The 20,792-nt window shown below is 35.2% G+C and overlaps 1 protein-coding gene across 1 annotated transcript; it reads left to right on the top strand.

The window, feature by feature from the left end:
- Positions 1-4,991: 4,991 nt before the first annotated feature.
- LOC132555377 (A disintegrin and metalloproteinase with thrombospondin motifs adt-1-like) lies at positions 4,992-20,411 on the top strand. The gene is made up of 12 exons (XM_060219725.1): positions 4,992-5,089; positions 8,493-8,686; positions 9,701-9,868; positions 10,403-10,576; positions 11,207-11,371; positions 13,022-13,189; positions 13,778-13,945; positions 14,923-15,096; positions 15,683-15,856; positions 16,886-17,059; positions 18,213-18,383; positions 20,224-20,411. The coding sequence occupies exons 1-12, from the start codon at positions 4,992-4,994 to the stop codon at positions 20,409-20,411; spliced, it is 2,016 nt and encodes a 671-aa protein (XP_060075708.1).
- The last annotated feature ends 381 nt before the right edge of the window (positions 20,412-20,792 follow it).

Here is a 20,792-nt window from a genome sequence, read left to right as displayed (position 1 = left end):
TGTTCAAACTTCTTTCTGTGATGTATAGTAAATAGTATGTTGATCATGTGATACTGTTTACTCAAAATGTGGAGTTGATAGTATGTTGATCATGTGATACTGTTTACTCAAAATATGGAGTTAATAGTATGTGGATCCTGTGATACTGTTTACTCAAAATGTGGAGTTAATAGTATGTGGATCCTGTGATACTGTTTACTCAAAATATAGGGTTAATAGTATGTGGATCCCGCGATACTGTTTACTCAAAATGTGGAGTTAATAGTATGTTGATCATGTGATAATATTTACTCAAAATGTGGAGTTAATATTATGTTGATCCTGTGATAATATTTACTCAAAATGTGGAGTTAATAGTATGTTGATCCTGTGATAATATTTACTCAAAATGTGGAGTTAATAGTATGTTGATACTGTGATAATATTTACTCAAAATGTGGAGTTAATAGTATGTGGATTTCAAAGAACCGTACAGAGCTTTTGACCAATCTTGAACACCGTCATTTTTTTAAAATTCATTCCATCAATAAGAATATTTGATGGTTCAACTGTGTACAGTACTGTATCCGATTCTAAACTGAAAGAACGCCTAAGTTCATTTAGTTTGGGAGTTTCCTTTCCCAAGAAAGGTGATTGGCAGACAAATATATGGTTGTGAACTAGGTGATGGGCAGAAAAAAAATATGGTTGTGAACTAGGTGATCGGCAGACGAACATATGATTGTGAACTAGGTGATTGGCAGACAAATATATGGTTGTGAACTAGATGATTGGCAGACAAACATACGGTTGTGAACTAGGTGATGTGATGACAAATATATGGTTGTGAACTAGGTGATCAGCAGACAAACATATGGTTGTGAACTAGGTGATCGGCAGACAAATATATGGTTGTGAACTAGGTGATCGGCAGACAAACATACGGTTGTGAACTAGGTGATTGGCAGACAAATATATGGTTGTGAACTAGGTGATCGGCGGACAAACATATGGTTGTGAACTAGGTGATTGGCAGACAAATATATGGTTGTGAACTAGGTGATCGGCAGACAAACATATGGTTGTGAACTAGGTGATCGGCAGACAAACATATGGTTGTGAACTAGGTAATCGGCAGACAAATATACAGTTGGGAACTAGGTGATTAGCAGACAAATATACGGTTGTGAACAAGGTAATCGGCAGACAAATATATGGTTGTGAACTAGGTGATTAGCAGACAAATATACTGTTGTGAACAAGGTGATCGGCAGACAAATATATGGTTGTGAACTAGGTGATCGGCAGACAAATATATGGTTGTGAACTAGGTGATCGGCAGACAAATATATGGTTGTGAACTAGGTGATCAACAGACAAATATATTGTTGTGAACTAGGTGATCAACAGACAAATATATTGTTGTGAACTAGGTGATCGACAGACAAACATATGGTTTTGAACTAGGTGATCGACAGACAAATATATGGTTGTGAACTAGGTGATCAACAGACAAATATATTGTTGTGAACTAGGTGATCGACAGACAAACATATGGTTTTGAACTAGGTGATCGACAGACAAATATATGGTTGTGAACTAGGTGATCGGCAGACAAACATACGGTTGTGAACTAGGTGATGTGATGACAAATATATGGTTGTGAACTAGGTGATCAGCAGACAAACATATGGTTGTGAACTAGGTGATCGGCAGACAAATATATGGTTGTGAACTAGGTGATCGGCAGACAAACATACGGTTGTGAACTAGGTGATTGGCAGACAAATATATGGTTGTGAACTAGGTGATCGGCGGACAAACATATGGTTGTGAACTAGGTGATTGGCAGACAAATATATGGTTGTGAACTAGGTGATCGGCAGACAAACATATGGTTGTGAACTAGGTGATCGGCAGACAAACATATGGTTGTGAACTAGGTAATCGGCAGACAAATATACAGTTGGGAACTAGGTGATTAGCAGACAAATATACGGTTGTGAACAAGGTAATCGGCAGACAAATATATGGTTGTGAACTAGGTGATTAGCAGACAAATATACTGTTGTGAACAAGGTGATCGGCAGACAAATATATGGTTGTGAACTAGGTGATCAACAGACAAATATATTGTTGTGAACTAGGTGATCGACAGACAAACATATGGTTTTGAACTAGGTGATCGACAGACAAATATATGGTTGTGAACTAGGTGATCAACAGACAAATATATTGTTGTGAACTAGGTGATCGACAGACAAACATATGGTTGTGAACTAGGTGATCGACAGACAAATATATGGTTGTGAACTAGGTGATCGGCAGACAAACATATGGTTGTGAACTAGGTGATTGGCAGACAAACATATGGTTGTGAACTAGGTGATCGGCAGACAAACATATGGTTGTGAACTAGGTGATTGGCAGACAAACATATGGTTGTGAACTAGGTGATTGGCAGACAAACATATGGTTGTGAACTAGGTGATCGGCGGACAAACATATGGTTGTGAACTAGGAGATTAGCAGACAAACATATGGTTGTGAACTAGGTGATCGGCAGACAAATATATGGTTGTGAACTAAGTGATCGGCAGACAAACATACGGTTGTGAACTAGGTGATTGGCAGACAAATATATGGTTGTGAACTAGGTGATCGGCGGACAAACATATGGTTGTGAACTAGGTGATTAGCAGACAAATATACGGTTGTAAACAAGGTAATCGGCGGATAAATATATTGTTGTGAACAAGGTGATCGGCAGACAAATATATGGTTGTGAACTAGGTGATCGGCAGACAAATATATGGTTGTGAACTAGGTGATCGGCGTACAAAAGTACGGTTGTGAACTAGGTGATCGGCAGACAAATATATGGTTGTGAACTAGGTGATGGGCGGACAAATTTATGTTATGAACTAGGTGATCGGCAGACAAATATATGGTTGTGAACTAGGTGATCGGCAGACAAATATATGGTTGTGAACTAGGTGATCAACAGACAAATATATTGTTGTGAACTAGGTGATCGACAGACAAACATATGGTTTTGAACTAGGTGATCGACAGACAAATATATGGTTGTGAACTAGGTGATCAGCAGACAAATATATGGTTGTGAACTACGTGATCAGCAGAAAAACATATGGTTGTGAACTAGGTGATCAACAGACAAATATATTGTTGTGAACTAGGTGATCGACAGACAAACATATGGTTTTGAACTAGGTGATCGACAGACAAATATATGGTTGTGAACTAGGTGATCAGCAGACAAATATATGGTTGTGAACTAGGTGATTGGCAGACAAACATGTCGTTGTGAACTAGTTGATCGGCGGACAAATATAAGGTTGTGAACTAGGTGATCGGCAGGCAAATATATGGTTGTGAACTAGGTGATGGGCGGACAAATTTATGTTTATGAACTAGGTGATCGGCAGACAAATATATGGTTGTGAACTAGGTGATCGGCAGACAAATATATGGTTGTGAACTAGGTGATCGGTAAACCAAAATACGGTTGTGAACTAGGTGATCGACAGACAAACATATGGTTTTGAACTAGGTGATCGACAGACAAATATATGGTTGTGAACTAGGTGATCAGCAGACAAATATATGGTTGTGAACTAGGTGATCAGCAGAAAAACATATGGTTGTGAATTAGGTGATCGACAGACAAATATACGGTAGTGAACTAGGTGATCAGCAGACAAATATATGGTTGTGAACTAGGTGATTGGCAGACAAACATGTCGTTGTGAACTAGTTGATCGGCGGACAAATATAAGGTTGTGAACTAGGTGATGGGCGGACAAATATATGGTTGTGAACTAGGTGATCGACAGACAAATTTATGTTTGTGAAGTAGGTGATGGGCAGACAAATATATATGGTTGTATATGGTTATGATCACCACCTTTAACTAATACTTGTTTATAACGGCTGTATTGATAGAACGCCTACGAATGTATAACCCCAAATCAATCAACTATCACTTACATATAACATACTTTTTATTGCAGAGAAAACTTTCTTTTTCACTGTTTGCTCTGAACTGAAGATTTCATCTAGAAAACAAATATGCAAAGACGGCACATTATAGACAACATAAATGTCATACGGTCATGCCTAAAGAACTTTCCATTATCATAACTCAATATCTCCTGATTTGCTTAAGGCTGTATGTGTGTACGTAATTCTGTAGCGAAACTCTTCAACGATCACGACGACACAACAGTGTACAGATACATATGTATTACACATACATATCATATGCGTTTATGAGGACTTAAAACAAAAGTTAACACCTTACCAATATTAACTTATGGAATTTTAAAATATGTTTACCAACAGTAAAGAAAATGCGTATTGTCATATTTTATTTTTCATTATTTATTATCAATCTTAATCTTTCCTAATACTTTTATTTACAGCCTTATGTTACAAACGTCCATTGAATAAATGTACATTTAGTTCATACAAACGATAATGAAACAATGGTCTCTTGATAAGGAAAGCATACGAGAATTAAGTTACAAATACATATGACTTCTAAAATGATATTTATCATTATAGAAAAAGAATCTAATGAAACAAGAGACGAAAAAAACCTGTTCTTATTTTTGAGACAATTTCTGTAATTTTCGCACGGTATTTGTCAAAATTTTCTTAACTTTTGGATATGGAGTCCAGACATGTCATGGTTGAATGAATATTCGAACATCACGAAACATAATCAAGGTACAGTTATCATCTGGATCAGAATTGCCATCTAGAGTCACTGACCCGTAAGAACGACCCAACTGTTAGATTTTAGATAACATTTCGTTCACATTAGATCACAACACATATTGAGGATATAGTTTTAACACGTATGACTTTATATCACACTATCAGCTGTGATTTCATTTCCTTTTTTCAGGATGTGAAGTCATGACATTTAGAAAGTGCAGATATCAGGGACGTACTGGGAGATTTTTGAGGATTACTGTAGTGTTGTAATGACTCTATTCTGGACTTTCATTCTAAGTCTTTGTCTATATACAGGATATATATGTACAGAAGAAGACACAAATGATGATGTTGCAAACATTCACAGGTATGTGTACATCTTTAATCAAACATTCCAGTCTCCGAACAATCTAGTTTCTCTTTTCCTTTCTCATTTGGCTTATATCATTATTATATCATTATTTCATGTCATTCTTAGCATTTTCATTTACTTAATAAACATTCTTTTCCCTATTCCAAAACCCACAAAAGACCACACTATTTTATTACAACAAGTTTATTTCAGAAATTTTATGTACCTGGAGCGTTTGTAGCCATCTTTTTTCTTCTCTGTTGCGACCATGTATCAAACTTCTCCCTGATAGAGACTGGAAGTTTAGTTTAAATTTTAAAAAGAAACAAGTGTTATTTCGTGCAGGTTTGTTATCTAAACTTAAGCTGCCATTTACATGGATATTCATGGTATTTAAAAACTAATGTTTTTGCAACAGCAAGATTAAACATTTGGAAAAAATAGAAATGTGCTCTTAAATAGGCATATAAAAGACCAAGTCCATATGATATTCAACAAGATTTGAATTTGGTAGAATTCATGTATATGTGATAGAGTTGAATTTTATTTCATGCTGGATGCTGATACCGAAATGTCTGGTAGTTCTGGTGTTGTTTACCTTATTCTCATTCGGGAACATGACATTACTTATTTCGACTGACCAAAATAAACAAGGAGCGTATCATTGATAAAGCAAAAGACGCTTACCATTCTGGAACACATAATCTTATCATTCTAGTACATTTATAGAAGTTTTTTTTCTGTAAATCTTTTATGTGATATTTCTATATTATCTTAGCTCTGTTTTGGACCAATAACTCCGAAAACCTGTTATATTTACACACATTGGTATAACCATACACAGCAGTAAGTGCAATGTTGCATTTTTCAAATTCAAATTCAAATGATTTCAAAATGGTATATCATTAATATAAAAAAATTGTATTGAAATATTTTTTCGATTCTGGCAATTCGGCTAAGATTCGAAAAGTAGGGTCTGGGATATTGAACAAGATGTGTCTAAGGATGAAACCCTATACTCGGTGCTGTTCTCAGCTATTCTCGGTATTGGTTCACTGTAATCCCAGGATTGAAAAAGTGCCTCTTGCTGAATTATGTTAATTACTGATGTAGGTTCTAGATGGACTGAGTAGGACGGTCGAAGATTTGGATGATTCCTAATGCTAGATATAAATGGCCCAAGCAGTGTTTCATCATAATTTGTTGCCCGGCTTCATTATGATCTGCCGTCATATGTTCATTAAACTGAAGTCAAGATAACATTTTGCGGTCACCGGGTCAAATAGAGCTCTCCAGAGGAGGTTACAAATCTCGACTTACATCCTGTTCAAAATATACATTACTATCAATACACGCCATAAAGAACTGTTGTTAATAGATTAATTTCCCTCTTTTATCATTTATAAAAATACGTTCTTTTTTAAATATAAGCATTGAGTTCATTTCTTCATAATGAATGACATAATACGCTGAAAGTGGAAACATTCTCGAAACAAGAAATGTGATGGATTTTCCTAGAAGATAAAGATATATTAACCTTATATATAGTAAGAGTACACAAAATAAGTGGATCCTGCAATGTCAGATATTTAATTTGTACGTTATGTTGCAGCTCTTGTATTTTACATTACTGATAAATGAGGGCAGTTTTCAAACAGATATATTTATAGCTATGGGAACACTTTAGGGAATTTTTGTTGTCATGTCTCTCGTCAGTTATAGCTCATTAATTCCAGTGAGAACTCAAAAACAAGCAATTACACAACTTATGTAAATGAGCATTGATAATATGTTCAGGAAAGATTGGATTTATTCTGCAACCTTGTATAATAACGGGTGAATGTCCTCGTATCTAATCAATGATTTACAGCATCAGTGTAGGCTCAACTGGATATGAACGCAAATACCTCCTATTGGCGAAAAAAATATTATTAACAACTTATTCAACTAATCAAGATTGCAAACTACATTTCCCATGATACACGTTCGTACAAGATCATAAATATGCATCTTAATCATGTTATAATTAGTGTTCCTATCAACTGCCTAATCAGTGAAATCGATTTCGCATTATCATCTCCATACACTAACATGTCTGCCGTCTTTCAATATATATGTCATTAAATTCATAATATCGTGCTATAGATACATGTATAATGGTTCATCTTTTTTACAAACTTCTGGTTTTTAACGACAATGTATATCTTAATAACCTGTTACCTTGTTTGTCTTTATTTTCATTGGAAGTCAATGCCGAATGGCTTTGATGATGTATCATCAAACCAAATTTTTATCAGCACAAGGCTGAAAGCAATATTTCTACAACCAATAGGCAGTAATTATTCAACTCCCTTGGCATCAATTAAGCGTCAGAACTTTCGTTTACACTTGATAAATAAATCACCAGCATCGTAATTGGTTGAAATGTTGAACTTTTACCTGAAAAGAGGCTTCATGCTCTCATGGAAATTAAGACCCTGCAAAATGAAGGTCGTGTTTTTTTTTTCTTTTTGTTTTTTTATGACATTTTTTTAAAATAATTCCAATGTTATATGAAATCCTATTAATTTCTGTCTTTGAAGACAACAAACCTATTGGTTACATGTTATGATTGACAATAAATTATGATATTTACACCTGTTTCTGAAATTGTCAATTCATTTCACTACAAGTCATGCCAACGTAACACACGTGGGTACAGAATATGGCATTTCATAGTCGAAATAAGTCTTTGATTGCGATAGAAACATGTTTAACACATATAATAGTATATGGTACATCTTTCATCCGCGAAAACACTCACTTAACCTCGGCTTTTTGTAACTTTTTGAAAACTAACTAACTCGAGCGAAGGAAATATCATATGCAACAAACACTTGCGTGTAACTTCTATTACAACAAACAAACAAAAACACTGGCGTGTAACTTCTATTACAACAAACAAACAAAAACACTGGCGTGTAACTTCTATTACAACAAACAAAAACACTGTAACTTCTATTACAACAAACAAAAACACTGGCGTGTAACTTCTATTACAACAAACAAACAAAAACACTGGCATGTAACTTCTATTACAACAAACAAACAAAAACACTGGCATGTAACTTCTATTACAACAAACAAACAAAAACACTGGCGTGTAACTTCTATTACAACAAACAAACAAAAACACTGGCATGTAACTTCTATTACAACAAATTAACAACACAAAGTTTACAGACATGTACAGACATTTTTTTTACTAATTGATAAATAGATGTTAATTGCTTGCATTTTTTTATCATACCTTCACTTGTCCAAAATTTTTATCCTATACTTGTTTTAAAAAAATCTTTCATCAATTTGAGTTAATTACAAAAAAATCATTAAACAATGTTCAATAAACAAACGTAACATAACGTTTTTTTGCTTTTAGTTCACCAGAATGTCAGTGTTCTGAATGGGAAGCGTGGTCTGACTTCAGCGTATGTTCAAAGCACTGTGGCCGTGGGAAGCAAGGGCGAAGCCGAACTCGTCATTGTAATCAAACCGTTGTGCTGACACCAGAAGGAGAAGTGTCCTGTACTCGGAACATGACTCAATATCGATTCTGTAACACTCAGGATTGTGGTACGTAATATTAATCAGAAACAGTCCGATGATAGAACCCTAACTAAATTTGTACTGTATATAATTTCTTTGACGGCACACGTACAAATTAAAGACCAAATAATTTATTAAGAAATAATTCTGATAATAATTACAAATTTAGCGACCACATGAATTAAGCGACTTCCTGTCGTATGTGAGAGTAATTTCCCCGTTAAAAATCCGTAGTCAGTGAAGACTTATCTTTTTCTGTCCCTTCTGATATTGTTTGGGCCTGATAGTGAGTCTTACTCATAAAATCGGCACTGAAATATTTGGTGTAGGTGACTAGACCTAGGGTAGACTGGCTTCCGTCCGAGCCCCTTTGGCGATAATTAGGGGGATTATTCATATCATAAGGAACAGGTTATAATTAACGAAATAAATTCAAGGCAGAAAAATATCATAATAAGATATATTAGTGTTAGACTATATTATAATTTGTCAGCCATAATACATGAATTCAATTTGCATGTTTTTCTCTGAACCTGTATTAAGAGACTAGCTGTCATATGTGACTTTATTTATTGCGTCCCTTTAAAGGTCACATAAAACAGGTATGGCTGTACAGTGCGCTTTCTTTTACCACTATCTCGTGTTGTAGCCTGATTTGTAAATGATGGACAAATTATAGAAAGCTGTCCCCATATCATATATTGTCTTGTATTTCATGTTAGCGTCGTGTCCATGTCATGGCTATCTACCATGCATCTTTCCTTTGTTGATATTGTGTTAGCAGGCCTACATACCTATACACAATATAGGATAAGGCTTTACTTTACAACGGCGATGTAAAAAAAAATTGTTCACTCTAATAAATCTCCTGCTCATTTTCATGAAAATCTTTTTCAATAGAACATATTTACCGGCTTTTAACATGTGAAAATACTTTAAATATATACTGCTTAACTACATGCATGTTTTCCTATCTATTATTATTCCAATAGGATTTTTCCTTTTATCCATATTAGTCAGGGTTGTTATTTTTTCCAACAGGATGTGACATAGTGTGTAGTCCGTGGAGTGAATGGACTAATGGGACATGTTCTGTGTTTTGTGGGGGAGGATCTTTCCCGCGGATAAGAGACCGGAGGTGTCAGGGTAATCAGGGATGTCTTGAACAAGACCACCAACTAACGCCTTGTAATTCACAGCCATGTTCACGTAAGCACGATGTAAATTGTGGAATGTACTCTTATTATTTTTGTTTTATTCAATATTCCAAAGTTATTTGCAATGCTTTTGTAGGTATTTAAGTCCAAACGGTGTTGGTATCGAAGCTAACTTTAAATTTGATGGTTTTTAATCTCTATTCGGAGTAATCTGTACTAAGGTATAGCCGGTCATTTTAGAATGACAAAATGTAAAACTACCTGATCAAATCAGATGTTCTGTCAGGTGTTTATTTGATGGTATGTAGATAAAAGTAAGTACTAAAAAGAGTGATTCGATATTTACACACATTAACAGTTTATTCCTGCAGGAAGTCTTAACACTAAACACATGTCTATTTAAAATGGATTGTATGAGAATAACATCTATTAATTGTTGTGTTTTTATCACTATTTGCTGATTTAACATCTTGTATTTACATGTTAAGTGTCAATGATAAAACACAGTTAACATAGTTTCAGAAAGAACGTAGATCTCAAAGCTAGTTTGTAATCCCGACATGTAATTCATGGTATATTTTTCCAGAATGTTCCTGCGATCAGTGGTCCTCCTGGTCAGGCTATGGTCTTTGCTCCGTCACATGCGGGCAAGGTGTTCAAATCAGAAACCGAAAACGAACCTGTAGGTCTCTTGCTATTGGCCAAAACTGCACGTCTGCAACTATCGAAACAGATACGTCGCCCTGCAACTACGGGATCTGTAAGTGTTCCGATCTGGTTTATTTCGGTTGTTCCTTATAATATATTGGATATAGACCTTAAACAGCGACAATTGAATTTTGTTGTCTTTATATAGGTATACAGGGTAAAGTGCAAACTATTATAACTTTCAATTTATCCGTGGAGGGGAAAGGAACTGTCTTTATGTGGCCTGTTCTTCTTTTCCTTTATCAGTAATTGAGTTTTTCTTGTGTGGATTGTTCTGACCTCACATTCACAAACGTCCTCAGAATATTGTATTTGATAAAAAGAAAGACCTCTTTATGACAAAGGTCGATTCTAGATAACAGGATATCTTACACACATCTATAATCTAAAGAAATTTCATAAAAATATTCTTCGTGTAAAGTTCATTTGGGATTCTACGTTTTATTTTTTTCAGAAATGAACGTTATTAAAGCGATCACTGAGTTTTTAGGTAATCGACAATGTATAATGCTACATTCTTAACTAATACCGCTAAAGCAACAAAGAGCATACCGACATGTCAACAAAATTGTCATCATCCTATTTCAGCACATGAGTATCGTGCCAGTAAGAAAATAGATATAAAGAAAATAGAAATACCATTTTGGAATAGATGATATTTGTTCTATAAAATTCATTCCAGGCTGTGATGAAATATGCTTGCAATGGTCAGTTTGGCGAAACAATTCTTGTTCTGTGACATGTGGCGATGGTACTCTAACTAGATCAAGAACCAGAATATGCCCGTTGCAGTCTTGCGCTGATCACGCAACGGAAGTGGAAAGTTGTAATAGAGGGACCTGTCTTTGTGAGTATATAACACAGTTAACTTTGTTTTTGTCTTGAAATTAAAATTATTTCACTTATACAATTATCAACCTTTTTCAAATTTGTTTAAATAGACAAATTGTATTTCTATAATCAAATGAAAATTAAAACCGAAAAAAGTAATGAAATTTCAAATAAAAAAATTTCTGATGTCTATAATTGAATCATTCCTAATTGAAAATTCTTTGATGATTCGTTGCCAATATATATTTTTTATTATTGCTTGCAATAAATACATATTAAATTGAAAAACGAAATTAGCATATTATGTAAGCTGACCACGGACCATCGATTCCAAACAAGATAAATTGACAGGTATATTCCTAAGACCAGGTTGAAAATTCTTGTCAAAGTAATTCCTAATTTGATTTCATTGACGGCTGGTTATGTACAGAATTCTACGTGGCTTACACTCATGAATATTTTAACAACCAAGGGTTTATTATCGAACCTGTCAGGTTTTCTTTGATCAGTTATCCATATATATAGTTTCTCCTCCATGTTACTTTGTGTAGAACTTAATTTTTTATTTTTGAACAACATCAAACAAAACAATAGGATTGATATAGTGGGTAAAGGTACAAGATAAAGGTAAGGATTGATTTCACATTTCAGGTGACAGTATAGATAAAAATTCCTCTTGTCATATGAAACGCAATATCACCCCTCGCTAATAAATTGTTCCGCTTCGCATAGTATTACTCAGAAACTCAGACTGTGTTTTAAGCTTCTTAAATAAACATCTTATCACAAACGGCTGAAAAGTATTTTTTAAAATTGTCTTAAAACAAAATGAGACTACTGACTGACATTGCCATTAAAATGACTGTCTTACTTCGAGACAAATTCATTTCCACACCAATTTAAGTATATGATGACTTCAACAACGAGAATTTGCACCAAACTTTTGTCTAATAATCAATGTTCATGAATGCAAAGAAATGTATTTATTATAAAGAACATTTATAAACTAGAATTATAGACTGATGACGTCAATGTTTTCAGTCACACGCATCATTAAAAAGAAATAAAGATAAGAAATATATATTAAGATTTCATTGGAGAGCTAACAAGTTCCTGTTCTCTGTTTACTCTGTACCCTACTCAGGCGATAATTAGAATGTTATATCAGCATTCTGTCGTTGATATCAATATTTCGTCCAATTAAGAAATATTTTATGTAGGAATGTTATAATTAGTTTTATTGACTTCAGCATAGGTGTGCCATTTCATTTTGATACTCATATCCTGACAATACTAGTGTATTGATTTTGTGTGGAGGAAATGTTGATTTACGGAATCATCACTGATATCTAGCAACATCCTTTATATTGGTATTACGGATTCCAATATTGTTCGGATATCAAATTATAAACCTCTATTTACATTTTATAATAGTTCCTGATTAACCTGTTGAAACGGCGGAGTGAGGTCGGAATAAACCCACAGACAGATAAAATTGAAATGCAAAAAAAAAAATCCCTGCTTTATCTAAATGACTGATGTAATGGTTTTACTTCTCTTACTTTGTAAATATACGAGCAAAGACAGCTTGGTTTCGTTGATTATATTGTTTTCAATATATAAAAAAAGTAAGTAACGATTTTGTTCAATATTTCACTGACTTCAGCCACTTGTGAAGCGACTTGTAGCCCCTGGGGAAACGTCACAGCCTCGCCTTGTTCGGTAACGTGTGGAGGAGGTTCACGTGTCTACACAAGCATACGTAACTGCACATATCCCGACTGCGTGAGTGAAAACGTTATGGAAGAGAGCTGTAATGTCCATCCATGTCCTAGTAAGTATGTAATCCATTCACTGTCAAATTAGTGATGCTATTTGCTGTTTGAAACCATTTCTCTGGAATTTGTCAATTTTCGAAAGCCAAGAATTTCGGATACGAACGACATTCATTGACAGTTGTCCAAAGTTTTAACTTAAAATTTAATTAGTCATTCTTTATGAAATCAATTACAAGAATGTAGAAATAGTTTAAAGATCTACAAGAATTTTTAAAATGCGAAATAAATGTCGTTGAGTCAGTCTTTCATCTTTGACCCTTTACTGACCATTCACGATTTAAAATTAACACTTGTATGAGGTCCTGGATACGTTTTTGATAGAATAAAATCTTTTTATTCCATTGCCCGTTTTCGTCTTTTTCTTTTTCTTCTTTTTTGAAAGGAAAATGTAGCATCTTCTGCCTACGGTGATTGCCATACCTGTATTGGGTATGGTGTCATCGATCTTACTTACAAAGAATAATGATTTATCAATACAGATGAACATCAGACGTTTTAACAAAATCCCTTTATACTAACTCTATACAAATCAAAGTTTATATTTACCTCTATGTATAGACTACGTTTTATTTTTTTTGATACAGTTGCTTGTAATAAGTCATGCAGTGGCTGGAGTAAATGGCAAGATGGCGGATGTTCTGCTTCCTGTGATGACGGGGTGATGATCCGGATGCGCACGAGGGAGTGCGACATTGCTGGTTATAACACAACAGACAAAAGATCTGTTCCGTGTAGGAACAAAACATGTACAGGTATTTCTTAACTGAACGTGCAGGGATTTTCCATCTTTTCGGCTAATTTCTTTAATAATAAATTAGGTCTTGTAACGATTATGGAGAGTGTCAATTCAGAGCCATTCAGCGATAAGCCTAATATTTATCTGGAGATACTTTGTAGGTACTGCTTGATATGAAAATACAAATCATCAGCTTGCTTATTGATTTGATTTGGTTTGGACGTTTGCTTTACATATCCGCTGTCCTATACTTGTATATGTATATACCAAACAGCCTTGGTATCATAATACACGGTTATTGATTAGACACCGCCTGACGAAGTACTAATATAAGATTAAACCCATCACGTGATACAGATACGTTAGGCTCTTTGACAATGCATTTCAATTGCTTATTAAGCATGCTGCCTGCAGATTAAAGATAGATATTTCTATCAATTATTTCATATTTTCTACCATCGTATTCCAATATCAGCTGCCCGTTTGGATCTATTGACACAATGCTGAAAATAAATGGTCGTTTACGTTGATTTAATTCGAATGTACCTGGTTGGTTTGTTATGGTAAATTGCGTGCTAGAAACTGTATCGATATTTTGTGGCTGCTTTTAAAATCAGAACTAATATCTAATGTAAGACATATTGTCAAGTTTTATCCGTGTAGTTGATTACATGTAATACACGTGCCAGGCCAAAACTAGTCTATCGTTCGTGCGATTTGAAGATATCAATTACTTGAATTATGCTATTTCTAACCAATATGCTTACACACTGTGACATGTTCTGGTGATTTTAGAGGCATAAACATAGTTCTGTTCGTTGATCATGCACAGCTTTTCATTCTTCGTGAATCCTTTAAAGTTTGCAAATTAATCATAATTATTTTTTTGTCAATTTTGTTACACGGATATATCAATGTGGAACACGAATATGTTTTCAATTAGAATATATTCCTGGAAGTAGATAAACTTTTCGCCTTTTTTCTTTCCTTTAGGTACTTGTGATTTGCAATGTAGCTCTTGGTCGGAATGGCAGGAAGGAAACTGTTCCACGAGTTGTAATGAAGGAGTAGTTGTCCGGGCTAGATACCGAGCATGTCCGGAAAATGCTGCAGACTGCCGTCAAAAACATGAAGTTGAATCACCATGTTACCTTAAAACGTGTCCTGGTGAGAATTGTTCTGTTGATATTGTCCTATAGGTCTGGAATTAAAACTACTGTCTTCTAATGCAGGTGCCCAAAACCGGCTGTTTTTCTTCTGTGCCTTTAGTTAGTTAGTTTCACACGTGCACGTCGTTTTTTTTCCCGAATTTCCCACCAGTGTATTAATTGACAATAAGCTAACAGTGTAATTTGACAGTTAAATTCACAACAAAGTAAGAAAACAAATGTCGATCTTTGTTAAAGGCTTTTCAATGAAATCCATGCCATAGTTTTTTTCTGTGGAAAACAATATAAAGATTCTAATATGTCTATATTTTCGCTTTTATTCACCGGGTCATTCTATATAGTTTACTATTTTCACCCCTGTATGCTCTCCTCATTAGCATAAAGACAATATTTTCGCAATCTACCGCATTGTAACTACTCTAATTTCTTTTTCAGTTTTACCTTTATTTACCTTTGACATCAGTTAAATGTAGCAATGCCGTCGTCTCTATAACACTAACAACAGTTTTCACTTTTCATCTTTGGTTAATTTAAATTTGGATGACGACTCATGTTAAAACTTTTCTTAATTGTCTGTTATATAGACACTTGTAACGTCAACTGCAGTCAATGGGGTGACTGGAAGTCAAGCCACTGTTCTACAAGCTGTGATACCGGAAATCTTATTAAAAAGCGTTTCCGGAAATGTCCGCTGAAAATCATGGATTGTGTCCATTCAGAAGAAGAGCCGTCCTCCTGTCATTTACGAACATGTCCAGGTAGGAAACATGATTATTTCTAAATAGAGATATAGACTTATAAAAGTACAGAGTTCATCGAGTTTAGTGTTTATTAACAACAAATAAAAAATCAAAGACAGGAAAATCTAAAATATGCGTGTTATGATCGATAAATAATCTCCACTAGACGATCTTCTGGTGCATAACATCTCGGCCATGAAATTGAAGAACCACAAAATCATACTCCTTTCGCAAATTTACAGACACCAGCTACAAGCATCTAATAATATAACTCCGCCGTATGCTACCACCGTGGACTTGTAAGATAAATGGAGTGTGTGCGTAATAAAAACATCAAGAAAATACCAACATGGCAACATTATCATGATTCAAACTCAAATTCCATAAAACTAGGGCAAAATATGAACAAAAGGAAGATTTACACGGAGATTCCTGAAAAGGTAAAAGGAGAATAAGACCAGGTCTTCCGGAAGATTAAGCGTCTATTACTTCATCGACGACATCCGCCTTGTAAACATTGGTCGTTCTCAGGGAAAAAATTCTTTAATTGAAAATAAAAAAAAAAAAAAAAAAAAGAAAATTCATAAAGTGTTATTTAGCTGAAAGAGACAGGTGTCCTCATTATTACGGTAATATTGTTATAATGTAATCAACAAGTTCAAATTTACTCGCTGTCCATTCTGTATTATAAACGTATATCAATAATATATCAAAATATAAATGCACTCTCTTCACACGTAATGTTTAATATATACACCGTCTAAGCCTTGGGTTATGATGCAGAAATCATGGCGTTAACCTCAATAGTAACTTGTAATTAAAGCAGCACATCGTTTTCGTAATTACTAAGTAATGTGCTATAAAGTGATCGCTTTATCTTACGTAAATTAGTTTTGATGTTCATATATGGGATTTTCAGTAACCATAGTTGTCTGGTTACGTATAGTTTCTTTATCAGAGAAATTATACCAATATCTATATATATTTCTCAAACAAATCAACATTACTGTAGAGTGATTTTCGATATAACTATTTGCTCCTTTATAGTGACTTGTGATCGCTTATGTAGCCCATGGGGGCAGTGGATGGGCGTGGTCTGCTCGACCACGTGTGACGATGGCGTTATCACGCGCACCAGAGTTCGAACGTGTCGGTTCCAGAACAAAGACTGCGGAATGTATGAGAACTTGACCGCGCCTTGTAACATGGGCACGTGTCCAGGTATGTGCAATATCGTCATGTCTGACATAACTTAACAAATTGAACTCTAAATTCATCTTTCTTCCTGTTAGCATCAGTTTTCTTACAACAACCATTATTACCTGTTCATATAATCAAATAGATGTCATTATCAGCGATATTTAACGTTAATTCACGAAATATGACTGTACGATAAATGCACCTCCCCATAAAATTGTGATTCTGATTTCTGTTGATTTTTGGCACAAGCGCATTTCGTTAATGTTATTTGTCGCTACCTTAAAAAATGCTATATTACTTTCACAACAGTGAGCCTTGGAAGTGACCTTGATAATTGTTACTTTCATTCGCAAAAACGTCAGGCGTAAATTACTATAGTCACTTTCACCTATCAGAATACTTTTTTCTCATAACTACTTTTATTTGGTAAAATGTACAAAATCAACAGACAGCCTGTTATATCGATCGTATCAATTGTTTTCTGCTTTTATGATTACCCACAAACTGAAAGCCGATAATTTCATTGTTTTCGCTTTTCTCGCTACGCTCGTCCATTGACCTAAAATAATATATTTTTTTAATTTTCTGGTTCGTCGCAACCTAAAAAATGAAAATAAAAAAATATATATGTCAATAAGGAAGTAAAAATAATTCCAATCTGTTAGTAGATATATAAAATTTATTCAGAGGAGAGACGAAGTTTGCGATCTTATCATAGTTATAGACCAGACTGCTATGAGCTCTTGCCAATAATTTTGATGGAGATATGGTTATCCTTTCCCATTGGTTCCTGGACCGGATCTGGAGACGGTGTATATGGTTTCTCCCTTGTCGGTTATATATGAAAAAGTTTTGATGGTAGCATTGAGTCATTCATCCTTAAAAGAAATGTTTGTGCATTGGTTAATGCTTAGACTCTTTTTCTATTTTGGTATTCTTCTTAAAAATGTCTTACTATAGGAACTGCTATGTTTGTTAAAGCACCTACACGAATAATATTGTTTGTTCTTTGAAAATTAAGCATTTGGGTGATATAAAATATTTTATTCTCCATTTAATTCAATGAACCAAAATCACACCCACAAGAAAAGGAGGTTATTCACCTGTCTGTATTTTGTACCATTCCTTAAAGTCATACGTTATAAATTTTCACCCTCAATATCGTTAATTTTAGACACTTGTGATAGCAACTGTACAGCATGGAGCCCGTGGATGAAGGTGGGGGCGTGTTCGCGATCTTGTGGGTCCGGGCTCCAAACTCTCCAAAGAGTGCGGTCATGTGGAAAGTCGGACTGTTCAGCACTCGAGTCGACCCAACAGCATTGTATGGAGGGAATATGTATAGGTAAGTGTGTAAGTGCATGTTTCAGAAACAAACATATGTCAGTATACTAAATGCTGAAAGTGGATATTTAAAAAGGGCTCAAGAGAGAGAGAAACAGAGAGAGAGAGAGAGAGAGAGAGAGAGAGAGAGAGAGAGAGAGAGAGAGAGAGAGAGAGAGAGAGAGAGAGAGAGAGAGAGAGAGAGAGAGAGAGAGAGAGAGAGAGAGAGAGAGAGAGAGAGAGAGAGAGAGAGAGAGAGAGAGAGAGAGAGAGAGAGAGAGAGAGAGAGAGAGAGAGAGAGAGAGAGAGAGAGAGAGAGAGAGAGAGAGAGAGAGAGAGAGAGAGAGAGAGAGAGAGAGAGAGAGAGAGAGAGAGAGAGAGAGAGAGAGAGAGAGAGAGAGAGAGAGAGAGAGAGAGAGAGAGAGAGAGAGAGAGAGAGAGAGAGAGAGAGAGAGAGAGAGAGAGAGAGAGAGAGAGAGAGAGAGAGAGAGAGAGAGAGAGAGAGAGAGAGAGAGAGAGAGAGAGAGAGAGAGAGAGAGAGAGAGAGAGAGAGAGAGAGAGAGAGAGAGAGAGAGAGAGAGAGAGAGAGAGAGAGAGAGAGAGAGAGAGAGAGAGAGAGAGAGAGAGAGAGAGAGAGAGAGAGAGAGAGAGAGAGAGAGAGAGAGAGAGAGAAGAGAGTTTTCAGAGAGAGAGAGATTCCGTCATGTCATTAAGAATTGTTGTATACAGGATTAAAGGTATTGTCATTGCACAAGTAAATTTATGGACATTATACACTTGTCATGTAACTGTGACAGTATATGGAGGGATTATATAGAGGCAAGGATGTATGGTTACTGTATTATACGTCCCTGATAAAGATAATTGTAGTACTATACATACTGATTATCTAAGACTCATTATAACATTACATATCGATGGCATAACGCCCAGTGACAGTTTCTAGGGGATTTTATAATGTAATTATAACAGTATATATAAAAGGTGATATAGATATTATTGTGACAATATGAAAAAGGGTTATCTACAGGTCATTATGGCAGTATAAAGAGGCATTATCTACAGGTCATTATGGCAGTATAAAGATGCATTATCTACAGGTCATTGTGGCAGTATAAAGAGGCATTATCTACAGGTCATTATGGCAGTATAAAGAGGCATTATCTACAGGTCATTGTGGCAGTATAAAGAGGCATTATCTACAGGTCATTATGGCAGTATAAAGAGGCATTATCTACAGGTCATTATGGCAGTATAAAGATGCATTATCTACAGGTCATTGTGGCAGTATAAAAAGGCATTATCTACAGGTCATTGTGGCAGTATAAAGAGGCATTATCTACAGGTCATTGTGGCAGTATAAAGAGGCATTATCTACAGGTCTTTGTGGCAGTATAAAGAGGCATTATCTACAGGTCATTGTGGCAGTATAAAGAGGCATTATCTACAGGTCATTGTGGCAGTATAAAGAGGCATTATCTACAGGTCTTTGTGGCAGTATAAAAATGGATTATACATACGCCGTTGTGTATATTATGATTGACTGCTACAGGAAGTATGATAATATATATGTTTAAATTAACATTCCATAGATCGTTATAACGTTAATGAGCTTGTTGCGAATCGATTCGAGGATAAATAATTTCCTATATGACGAAAATGACTGCATGACTTAGCAAATTAATTGATATGTTTTATTAACACGTTTTAATATTTTCTGGATATTTTATTATTTCAAAGTCATGTCATTGCTTTCGGACGTATTCATATATTTTTTTTAACTTTGTAAGGCATTACATGTGCTTTATATTAGAGATACAAATAAATTTATAATTAAATGCTGTAATATATTCATATCTCAGATAAAATAAAGGACATCCGCCCTGTTTGTGAGTCTTCCGGAATGTTCTACCCCCATCCGACCGACTGTAGCAAGTTTTTCCATTGTATATGGACAATACCAGTGGAGCTGCAGTGTCCGTATGGTACAGGCTGGGTCCAGGAGAGGGGAGTATGTGATTATAAATGGAGGATACCGAAATGTCTATGACATTATCCGGAGATGCAATAATTAGTTCTCTCGATTAGGTCCAGAATAGAAACCAAATTCTCAGAAATCGTGTGAAGAATCAAAACCATTATCAGCTGAAAAATACCCAACTGATGCTGATTTTCAGGAAAACAGGAGTTATACCTCTTGGCTGGGTCCAAGAGAGAAACCAGATTGTCCATGGATACGATAGTTAACGCTCTCTTGCTTTGGTCCAAGAAACGATAGTTTGTAATTGTAGATGTACAGTATTCAATAACAAATTGTTACATATTATCCTGAAACACAACAGTTATTCCCCTTGGATTGATCCAGCAGAGTTGTGAGTCCGATTTTATCTTTCTTGTTATTTCTCATTTTTTATTCACGAAAATCAAAATG

The sequence above is a fragment of the Ylistrum balloti genome, unplaced genomic scaffold (genome assembly GCF_031769215.1).
Source record: "Ylistrum balloti isolate Yb309-2 unplaced genomic scaffold, AGI_CSIRO_Ybal_v1 Utg370482, whole genome shotgun sequence".
NCBI classification, from domain to species: Eukaryota; Metazoa; Mollusca; class Bivalvia; order Pectinida; family Pectinidae; genus Ylistrum; species Ylistrum balloti.
Note: the sequence above shows the minus strand (reverse complement) of the source record. Positions and strands in the feature narration are given on the sequence as shown.